This window comes from Somniosus microcephalus, chromosome 11 (assembly GCF_052327205.1).
Source record: "Somniosus microcephalus isolate GS21.2 chromosome 11, FLI_Smic_1.0, whole genome shotgun sequence".
In the NCBI taxonomy this organism is placed as follows: domain Eukaryota; kingdom Metazoa; phylum Chordata; class Chondrichthyes; order Squaliformes; family Somniosidae; genus Somniosus; species Somniosus microcephalus.
In genome coordinates this window covers 19174396-19186256 of record NC_140997.1, presented here as the reverse complement: position 1 = coordinate 19186256, position 11861 = coordinate 19174396, and the positions used below count along the sequence as shown (strand labels likewise).

General features: G+C 47.9%; 1 protein-coding gene across 1 annotated transcript in view; it reads left to right on the top strand.

Moving 5' to 3' along the window:
• Window positions 1–11861, top strand: part of card11 (caspase recruitment domain family, member 11) — a 262608-nt gene that overhangs the window by 112258 nt on the left and 138489 nt on the right. Inside the window, exon 4 of the mRNA XM_086000284.1 lies at window positions 3573–3898. Within this exon, the coding sequence (XP_085856410.1) occupies window positions 3573–3898 (326 nt within the window). The remainder of the gene's footprint in view (window positions 1–3572; window positions 3899–11861) is intronic.

The following is an 11861-nucleotide window of genomic DNA, read 5'->3' as shown; positions in this document are numbered from 1 at the left end:
CCTCCCCCCCCCCCCGCGATTTCCCGAGGCTCTCCCCCCCGCGATTTCCCGAGGCTCTCCCCCCCGCGATTTCCCGAGGCCCTCCCCCCCCCCCGCGATTTCCCGAGGCTCTCCCCCCCCCCCGCGATTTCCCGAGGCTCTCCCCCCCGCGATTTCCCGAGGCTCTCCCCCCCCCCCGCCCCCCGCGATTTCCCGAGGCTCTCCCCCCCGCGATTTCCCGAGGCTCTCCCCCCCCCCCCCCCCCCCCGCCCCCCGCGATTTCCCGAGGCTCTCCCCCCCCCCGTGATTTCCCGAGGCTCTCTCCCCCCGCCCCCCGCGATTTCCCGAGGCTCTCCCCCCCCCCCGCGATTTCCGAGGCCCTCCCCCCCGCGATTTCCCGAGGCCCTCCCCCCCGCGATTTCCCGAGGCCTCCCCCCCCCCCGCGATTTCCCGAGGCTCTCCCCCCCCCCCGCGATTTCCCGAGGCTCTCCCCCCCCCCCGCGATTTCCGAGGCTCTCCCCCCCGCGATTTCCCGAGGCTCTCCCCCCCCCCCCGCCCCCCGCGATTTCCCGAGGCTCTCTCCCGCCCCCCGCGATTTCCCGAGGCTCTCCCCCCCCCCCCCCGCCCCCCGCGATTTCCCGAGGCTCTCTCCCCCCCCCCCGCCCCCCGCGATTTCCCGAGGTTCTCTCCCCCCCGCGATTTCCCGAGGCTCTCCCCCCCCCCCCCGCCCCCCGCGATTTCCCGAGGCTCTCTCCCCCCCCCGCCCCCCGCGATTTCCCGAGGCTCTCCCCCCCCCCGCGATTTCCCGAGGCTCTCCCCCCCCCGCGATTTCCCGAGGCTCTCCCCACCGCGGTTTCCCGAGGCTCTCTTCCCCCCCGCTCCCCGCGATTTCCCGAGGCTCTCTCCCCCCGCGATTTCCCAAGGCTCTCCCCCCCCCCCGCGATTTCCCGAGGCTCTCCCCCCCCGCGATTTCCCGAGGCTCTCTCCCCCCGCGATTTCCCGAGGCTCTCTCCCCCCGCGATTTCCCAAGGCTCTCCCCCCCCGCGATTTCCCGAGGCTCTCCCCCCCCCCCCGCGATTTCCGAGGCTCTCCCCCCCGCGATTTCCCGAGGCTCTCCCCCCCCCGCGATCTCACGAGGCTGTGTGCTGGCGTCACGGGGGCCGTGCGCATGCGTGCCGGCGTCAAGGCGGCTGCGCAACGGCCGTGCGCATGCGTGGTTGCCGTTTAAAAAAAAAGCCAGAGCAGGCTCTCGCGGGCGGGCGGCGCATGCGCGGTCAGTGCCAGCGGCGCGAGGCGGCCCGCGGGGAGTAGGCAGGGAAACCCCGCGGGCTGGCGGCCGTTAGAGCGGCTCACTTCGGGCCCCGACACCGTCAAACCTGAGAGGGAAGAGGAGAAGGAGAGAGAGAGAAGAGGAGAAGGAGAGAGAGGGAAGAGGAGAAGGAGAGAGAGAGAGGGAAGAGAGAGAGATAGAGAAATTTTTGGAGCTTCAGGCCTGCCTGCAGCGGGCCTGGAGACCAGCACCGAGTCCCCCCTGCGCGAGGGTGAGGAGGAGGGAGGGGGGGTTGCTAAACACAATATAAAACTGAAATAAATTGTTAATTAATTCCCTAACACATAATTCAAATATTTACCTTAGTTCCCTAACACACAGAAAGTGTGGGGGGGAAAATTGTGGAAAATCAAGATGGCGGCCACTCACCTCGGTTCAGAAGGATAAGGCCCGCCACACACCGGTTAGGTCACCCAAGCGTAGGATTGGTCAATCGTCGAGTCACTCGACACTCAACTGTAGGAAGACCTCGACGTCACACGGTCGCTAATGAGATGCTAATGAGCGGAACGCTGAACATTTTTGGGATACCGCGGGCGGGAATTTTGTCCGGCCGAAACGTAAATAGGCCGATGACCGGTCCGGAATCGCAAGCTTTCTTTTGAGGCGACGCGCGCGTCGGTACGCTCTGTAACTTCCAAACGCATCGAGACCAGGCGGACAGACAGACAGACAGACAGACAGAAGAGCCGCTTTATATATATATAGATACATAGATATTGAAAGAGAGTGCACTGTTGATATTACTGGTAGAAGTCATTTTTGAATTTGAATTTAAGAATTGGGGGCAGCTCCAGACAATTAAAGAAATACTCCAGTATTAAGCCTTGGTTTGAATGTCCAAATTATCCGCACAATATTTGAAAAAATTTACAGGGCCAACTATGGAGAAAGAGCAGGGTTCTGGGACTAATTGGATAGCTCGACCAAAGAGCTGGCACAGGCACGATGGGCCGAATGGCCTCCTTCTGTGCTGTATCATTCTGTGATTCTAGAAGCCAGTTAGAAGGTGTACTGAGCTCAACAATGTGAAGGATTTCAATTGACGCACGCAAATACACATCTGAGTTAACGCGACTGCTGAAGTACCCTGGATTATTTACGCTAAATTTCAGCTCCCTCGCTCTGTCAGGCTCAGTAACTTCCCCTTAACTTGAGCTCCGCATTAATGGCCGTATCGCCACTGATGTTAAGCCAACTGCTTCACAGTCAGGCTCAACGACTCCTCTAAGCCGGTTCCCCCTAAAGCATCATTGTTTAAACAGACTATTAAAAAAAAAATAATCAATAGAAATGAAAGAAAATAGGATGTCATTAGTGATCATTCAGAATTATGTTTGCATTCTGAGGGATCTCAATGATGAAAATCCCTCTTAATATCAAGTAGATGTTATACACAGATGCAAAATGAAAGATCTGTTTTTGTATTCTACAAAACAATGGCCCAGAAATTCGGTTCGGAGGCTTCCCGCGGGTGCAAGCCTCCGACTTGCACTTACCTAGCGCGCCAGCCGTTGGGCTGTGGGCCCGCGTGGGATTCCGATCCTGGGCCTCCTCCAACTGCCGGCGCGCAGTGCTTGCGTATCCCAGGGGCGCAGTTAGTTCGAAGCGTCCCCTGGGATCATGTGGGCCATGGAGAGCCAATCGTAGCAGGAAATCTCTATTCATAGATTTGACAGGAAGACCTGTCAAATCTATGATTAGAGTTCAGCCCCAAAACATAACTAAAACTTCAAATACATTTAAAAAATAACATCACATTTTTAAAATAACTATAAATTTTGCACATTCAAACTAAGGCCATTATTAGGCTTAATCCTGGAGTATTCCTAGTATTGCTTAGAGCTCTCCCCGATTCTTAAATTCAAATGATTTTTATTTAGTCTGTGTCAGTCCCCAATTTTCATCGCTCCACCATTGGCGGCCAGCTGCCTGGGCCCTAAGCTCTGGAATTCCCTCCCTAAACCTCTCCGCCTTTCTACCTCTTTCCCCTCCTTTAAGACGCTCCTTAAAACCTACCTCTTTGCCCAAGCTTTTGATCACCTGTCCTAATATCTCCTTATGTGGTTTGGTATCAAAAACATTTCTGTTTGATAACGCTCCTGTGAAGCTCCTTGGGATGGTTTCTACTGCATTAAAGGCGCTATATAAATGCAAGTTGCTGTTGTTAAACCTGAGGAGAATGTGGTGCAGGTGTGAAATTTCTTGCCCTGCCTCACTCACTCTTGCCCTCTGGCGTTGACAAGCGTGCTCCGTATTGCAGTGGAGGAAGGACACGAGGGTCTGACACAGTTCCTGATGAACGAGGTGATAAAGCTACAGCAGCAGACAAAGGCAAAGGAGGTGTTACGGTGTGACCTTCAGGTCAGGATGAAGCAGCTGGAGGATGAGAAGAAACAGCTGAAGCTGGTGAACCAAGAGCTTCATACCTTCCAGGAACGTTACAACAAGATGAAGGAGGAGAGAAACAACTACAATGACGAGCTTATGAAAGTCAAAGACGACAATTACAACCTGGCCATGAGGTACGCACAGCTTAGTGAGGAGAAGAATATGGCGGTGATGAGAAGCCGGGATCTGCAGCTTCAGGTAAGACATGAGATACCTGAAGAGACTTAACACCACCAGTTACCGACTTAAAAATGCTAGACATGTAGCAATGGTGTTCACGAGTCACCACCGCCAATGCTGTAATACTGCTGGTAATGGGGGTATCAGTATCAATGCTGTAATACTGCTGGTGTGCTTTTTTTATTCATTCATGGGATGTGTGCGTCGCTGGCAAGGCCAGCATTTATTGCCCATCCCTAGTTGCCCTTGAGAAGGTGGTGATGAGCCGCCTTCTTGAACCGCTGCAGTCCGTGTGGTGAAGGTACTCCCACAGTGCTGTTAGGAAGGGAGTTCCAGGATTTTGACCCAGCGATGATGAAGGAACGGCGATATATTTCCAAGTCAGGATGGTGTGTGACTTGGAGGAGAACTTGCAGGTGGTGGTGTTCCCATGCGCCTGCTGCCCTTGTCCTTCTAGGTGGTAGAGGTCACGGGTTTGGGAGGTGCTGTCAAAGAAGCCTTGGCGAGTTACTGCAGTGCATCTTGTAGATGGTACACACTGCAGCCATGGTACAGGGAGTGAATGTTTAAGGTGGTGGATGGGGTGACAATCAAGCGGGCTGCTTTGTCCTGGATGGTGTTGAGCTTCTTGAGAGTTGTTGGAGCTGCACTCATCCTGGCAAGTGGAGAGTGTTCCCTCACGCTCCTGACTTGTGCCTTGTAGATGTTGGAGAGGCTGGTACTAGACCCCAGGAATATACAATACTACCTTTGAGCAGGCTAATGATTCTGGTGAATAGAAGCACTGTTGTTACTGGCATTTTGCAAGGTGAATAAAAGTGTTTCGCTCCCGTATTGGTGTCACGCACAGCAAATTTGCTAACTGTGCATCAGAATTAATTTACAGCAATAATTTTATCTAAATTCCAAATCAGTTCTGCGCAGATTGCTATAAGCTAATAATAAAGAGTGCCATACGCAAACATCCTACCATGAAACTATATCAGGCAATCATATCAGTATTGTACCTGTTATCACTAGCTTGGCTTCTGCAGTCAGACTGAGACAAGGCAACGTTGAACCGCAAAAATGGAACTCGCTCAAAAAATGGCATAACTGCAATGTTGGGATGGATCATTATTTTTAACTAATTCTCTGGTTTAAGAGGAAATCTGGCTGATTCACAACTGCCGAAGAATGTGCACATTTTGATGCGAAGTGCATTACAGTAACAGTCTTTAGCAGATGGTTTGAGTTGAGACAAATCCTGTATGATCATATAATAAAATTGTCACATAGCTACCATCCTATCATAACACTATAATGGACTAATCTTATGTTATCAAAATAGGACTTATACCCATCACTTCCTCCTCAGTCAAGCTGCTCCAGTTTGACATTTGATTTAGGGGAATCACATATTTTGTTTGCACTCAGCTCCAGTGACCTAAACTCACCTCTTAACCAGAAAGAACCTACAATTTATATAGTGCTTTTCACCTTAGGACATCTCAAAGTGCCTCACAGTCGATGGAAGTACTTTTAGACGTGTAGTCACTCTTGTGAAATAGGGAGACACAGCAACTATTTGCACATAAGGTGCCAGCATAGTAAGGTCCCACAAGCAGCAATAAGATAAATAACCAGATAATCAATTTTAATGGTGTTGATTGAGGGACAAATATTGGCCAGGACACCAGGAAGAACTCCTTCAAATATTCCTATGGGATCTTTCACGTCCTTCCGAGTGGGCAGATGGTCCACGGTTTAATGTCTCATCCGAAAGTCTGCACCTCGTCAGTGTTGCACTCCCTCGGTACTCCCCCCTTCGAGAGTGTTAGTCGACATCATGTGCTCATGTCTTGCTTGGGGTGGGGGGGTGGCGGGGGGGGGGGGGTGCTGCACGGGTTTGAACCCACCACCTTCTGTCTCAGAGGTGAGAGTGCTACCCACTCAGCCTAGGCTGAAACCTTGGGTTCTAGTAATCGTGACAATTTGTCACGACATCATCCATCCGCCCTGCCTAGCAGGACGTCCTGATTGCAGGTCCGTCATTCTGTGCTTACATCTATTTCAGACACTGCACACTTCCGATGTCGTATGTGTGCTCCGATACAAATTCCCTTTCCAATGTTATGCAGTGGGTGGAGCAGAACAATGGAATGGTGTGGGTGTGCTGGGTCAATCAGCAAATGCAATTCAGAGATAATTTGCTTTGCACTGTACCCAAACAAACCCTGGCATGAAACTGCACACCGAGAGTAGTTTGGAGAGAAAACATCAAAAAGGTTCCTGGGCTTCATAAATAGAGTTCTGACCAAGAGTCATTGACCTGAAACATTAGCTCTGTTTCTCTCCACAGATGCTGCCTGACCTACTGAGTATCTCCAGCATTTTCTGTTTTTATTTCAGATTTCCAGCATCCGCAGTATTTTTGCTTTTGTTCTTAAATAGAGGTATAGAGTACAAAAGTGTGGAAGTTACGATGAACCTGTATAAAACACTGGTTCGGCCCCAACTGGAGTACTGTGTCCAATTCTGGGCACCACACTTTAGGAAGGATGTGAAGGCCTTAGAGAAGGTGCAGAAAAGATTTACGAGAATGATTCCAGGGATGAGGGACTTCAGTTACGTGGATAGACTGGAGAAGCTGGGGTTGTTCTCTTTAGAGCAGAGAAGATTGAGAGGAGATTTGATAGAGGTGTTCAAAATTATGAGGGGTCTGGACAGAGTAGATAGAGAGAAACTGTTCCCATTGGCGGAAGGGTCGAGAACCAGAGGACACAGGTTTAAGGTGATTGGCAGAAGAACCAAAGGCGACGTAAGAAAAAACTTCTTTACGCAGCGAGTGGTTAGGATCTGGAATGCACTGCCTGAAAGGGTGGTGGAGGCAGACTCAATCTTATCTTTCAAAAGGGAGTTGGATAAGTAACTGAAGGAAAAAAATTTGCAGGGCTACGGGGAAAGGGCGGGGGAGTGGGACTAGCTGAGAGTCGGCACAGGCTGGACGGGCCGAATGGCCGCCTTCCGTGCTGTAACCATTCTATGATTCTAAGGTTTATGCTGGCCAATCTGAGGTTGCAATTAGACAAATGTCAATTACCATCATAGATAAGATGCTGCGTTTCCTACATTACATCAGTGACTATACTTCAAAAGCAATTCATTGGCTGTAAAGCGCTTTCGGACGTCCTGAGGTCATGAAAGGCGCTATAGAAATCCACGTCTTTTTCTTTAACAAAGGAGACAATTACTGTGGTGAAGCCTGATTCCCCTCAATCACGGGATTCAGATGTGTAAATACAGTCTACTCCTGATAATTGAAGGGAGGGGGGAAATCTTAAGAAAAGCAGGCGACCAGAACGCCTGGTGGGGACCTTGTGCACCCATTTGTTCGCTATGGATCAACTTTCAGGCAGCTTTTTAAATGGGCGTCCTGCACTCCTGCCCAAAAACAGACTGATTAAATATGCAAATAAAGAAAGAAAGACTTGCAATTATATAGGGCCTTTCTCGACCTCAGAATATCCCAAAGCGCTTTACAGCCAATGAAGTACTTGTGAAGTGAAGTCCTTGTTGTAAAGTAGGAAATGCAGCAGCCAATTTGCGCACAGCAAGCTCCCACAAACAGCAGTGAGATAATGACCAAATAATCTGTTTTAGTGATATTGGATGAGGGATAAATATTGGCCGGGACACCGGGGAGAACTCCCCTGCTCTTCTTCGAAATAGTGCCATGGGAACTTTTGCATCCATCTCATAGAGCAGACGGGGCCTTGGTTTAACGTCTCATCTGAAAGACGGCACCTCTGACAGTGCAGCACTCCCTCAGTACTGCACTGGAGTGTCAGCCTAGATTTTGTGTTCAAGCTCCTGGAGTGAGACTTAGAACCCACAACCTTCTGACTCCCAGGTGAGAGAGTGCTACCCACTGAGCCACGGCTGACACCTAAATCAAGGTCCTACATCTGTTGTATGACCCCCAATTGCAATTTTCATGGAGAAATGGGCAGAGCAGGCACGACACACGCTAGTCTCACTTTCACCAGCCGTGGAGACCACTTTAAGAGGCTTCTCCAAATAGGTACGTTTTTGGGGGGATAGGGTGAGGTGGGGGTGGTGTTATAAATCTCATCATTTATCAAGAAACTGCTCATGAAATAACACTGGACGGCCAGCTGGTGGCACCGTCCAAGGAGTATAAATACTCGGGCGTGGGCCCAGCTTGCCAGGGACATTTTGTAAGACAAGGAACTAGTGAAGTACAACTAGACCTCCATGTTCTGAAACAAGTTGATTAAAGCCTTGCTTTATACTCAAACCAAGTGCGTCGTGAGTTTTATTACGTCAGTTGGGAAGGGGGGTGGTTTAAGGATGTTTGTGGGGTCAGGAGGAGCAGGAGTGCACCTCCAGGCTCCAGAAATTTATTCCGGCCCGTTGCCGGTTGGAATCTGAGAACAGTCGGGGCCGACATTTATTGCCCATCGACAGTTGCCCCGAGCAGGCGGTAGCAGTTTTTAATACAAATGAGTGGCTTTCAGAGGGTAGCTAAAGAGTTAACCATGTCCGTGTGCTGGGTGGAGTCCTGATATAGGGCAGACTGAGTATCGACGACAGGTTTCCTTACTTGAAGGACATTAGTGAACCAGTTGGGTTTATACGACAATTCAACTGCTTCATGGTCACTTTTACTGACACCAACTGACGTAATAAAACTCACTACGCACTTGGTTTGAGCATAGAGCAAGGCTTTAATCAACTTGTTTCAGAACATGGAGGTCTAGTTGTACTTCACTAGTTCCTGTCATACAAAATGTCCCTGGCAAGCTGGGCCCACGCCCGAGTATTTATACTCCTTGGACGGCGCCACCAGCTGGCTGTCCAGTGTTATTTCATGAGTAGTTTCTTGATGATGAGATTTATAACACCAGCTTTTTATTTCCAGATTTTTTTTACCTGAATTCAAATACTCAAACTGCATTCTCTGGATTACTAGTCCAGTAACGCTACTGCTACACTACAGAACCCACAAATATTAAGATTGCGCAGTTCCACAATAGATTGTTTAAGAGAACACTTGTGATTACGTGAAAGAAAAATGTGCGAAAATCAATTAATTTAAAAGGGCAGTGTCATATGACCCTGAGAAAGAATGGAATAAGAATCTAGCCCGATCCTTCCAATAGACCACAGGGCAGAATTTCTTCCAATCTCCCACTATAACTTTGGCAGAAGATCGGCCATTTATGTTGATTCTCTGGGGTTTCCAGCCCGGTTACGGTGGGAGATCAGGAGACCACCTACAGAAATTCCAGGCGCACGTTTTTTTTTCCTGAATGAAAACAGTGTGCGCTACAAGGGTCTCCCTGCACTTTATTTAATGTCCTGAGGGAGCTCAATAACCTCAGGTAATAATTAGGAGATAGATATAGCTCTGTGAAACGTCTCCACAGTTCCTGATGGCGACTTACTACCAGCATTGCTGTACCCCTGAAACCTGGGATCTGGTTCGGACCCACTACAGTAATTATCAACCTTTGACATGTGGGGTGGATCTTTCCGAGGTCCCGGGCCCCCAGAACGGCCTCGCACGCAGTGGATCACTCATCAGAAAATTCTCAGTGCTTTTCCCCTGACTTTCTGTCCATTGACATTAACGGGCAGATAATCACGGGCAATACTCCCACACGCTTCTGTTCATCCACTTGCTGTGTGCACAGGGCTTGGAAAGTTCCACCCGTTATATCAACACCATCTACTCTGCATCGACTGGCTCCAGTCATCATATGTCAGTGGATTAACACTGATCCATTAACCACTGACACTGATCCATTAACCACTGACATTGATCCATTAACTACTGACACTCACCCATTAACCATTAACAGTAATCCATTAACCGCTAACACTGATCCATTAACTACTAACAATTACTCCATTAACCATGAACATTAATCCATTAACCGCTAACACTGATCCATTAACCACTGACACTGGTCCATTAATCCATTAACTGTGAATATTAATCCATTAACCACTAACACTGATCTATTAACTACTAACACTGATCCATTAACCACTGACACTGGTCCATTAACCACTGACATTGGTCTATTGACTGCTAACAATTAATCCATTAACCGCTAACACTGATCCATTAACCGCTAACATTAATCCATCAACCACCAGCACTGATCCATTAACTACTAACAATTAATCCATTAACCACGAACATTAATCCATTAACCGCTAACACTGATCCATTAGCCACTAACACTGGTCCATTAACTGCAGCGCTGGCCCATTGATCTTTATGTTGCTTTGATCCTGCCACACAACCAGCAGAGACACTAGTTAGACAAATCTTTTTTTGCCAACCCAGAACCACCAGAACAGAAACGCCCACAAGGACAGCCACATGCTTGTTAGGATGATTAAGATCATCAGGTATAATGACAAGACTTATTGCTTAGAACCACTTGATCAGCATCACAGAGGACAGGAGCACCTGGTACCATCTTGTTTTAGGCATACAAAATGTCTATGATTCATTGAACCATCCAGACTCCAGGATATGTATCTAACATTAGCATCACATTATTCAAACCGTGATGAATTGCATTTCACAAATGAAAGCTTCATGATTCCAACTGCAGAGGAACCAATCTGTTCTACAAAGTATCTGATTGACTGAGTCTATACTTCAATCCCATTTTCAGTCAGATATTCATCAAGTTTTGTTTTCAAAGAGTTCATCAAGGCAGTGTTAATTACTTCTGATGGGGATTGCTTGTAAATATTTACTATTCCTTGAGAAAATAAAGATTCCTTCTAATCTTTAGTCTTGCTCAAGGCGTGTTGATTTTGAACTCATGCCCTCTAGTACTGCAGTCACAGTTTAAGCTAAATTACTTGCTTGTATTGCCATTATTCATCTCTGTCATCAGCATTGTAAAGACTTGAATCATATCCCTATCAATGTTCTTTTCTCCAGTAAAATCAGGTACAATTCTGGGAACGTCTCTTCATAATTTAATGATCATCGCCATTCTTTTCAAATGAGAGTACTCAAAGTTTCACACAATACTCCAAAATGAGGCCTGGTTAATAAGCTCTGCAGGGTTAAAGTAAGCTGTTTTATTTTAAAATCAGATGCTTTCCAGTAGCCTCTCTGCACTTGATGAGCCTTGTTGATAACAGCTTCACATTGATTGGATACTTTCAGTAAATGGTTGATAATCACACCTAAAGCCTTTTTCCCTTTACGCTGTTGTCAATGGACCCTCATTCATTGTATCCCGCAGTGGCAGGTGGGAACTGCATGGAATAATTTGTTTTGTATCCCCCTGATCTTACCATTTTAATTTAATTTGTTATTTTATTTTAAAAATTGGTTTGAGCAGGTCCAGCTTTCCAAAAAATCTTAGTGCAGGGATGGCGTGGAAGGATGTGATCATTTCCCCCCGGGGCTGGTAAACCTTGTTAATGAGTTAGTTAGTTTGAGTCTCCTGTGCCTAGTGGCAACCCATTTCTTCCACTGCTGTCTATCCAGAACAAGATATTTGACTCAGATCGGAGTATCATTTTGACCTACATCCAGCAGATCACAATTTTCCACAGTTGATATTTCCTACATACAGAAATACGGGAATACAAAGTAGAATTTCTAAATTTGCCGATGACACCAAACTTGGGGGTGTGGCAAACAGTGAGAATGATACCAATCAACTGCAACAGGACATAGAAAGGCTAGCAGAATGGGCAGACAAGTGGCAGATGGAATTTAATACAGAGGTGATGCATTTTGGCAGAAGGAACAGGGAGAGGCAATATACACTTAATGGCACAGTTTTAAAGAGTGTGCAGGGACAGAGGGACCTGGGAGTTAATGTGCACAGGTCCCTGAGGGTGGCAGGACATATTGAGAGAGTGGTTAGCAAAGCAAATGGGAATCTTGGGCTTCATAAATAGAGGTATTGAGTACAAAAGTAGAGAAGTTATG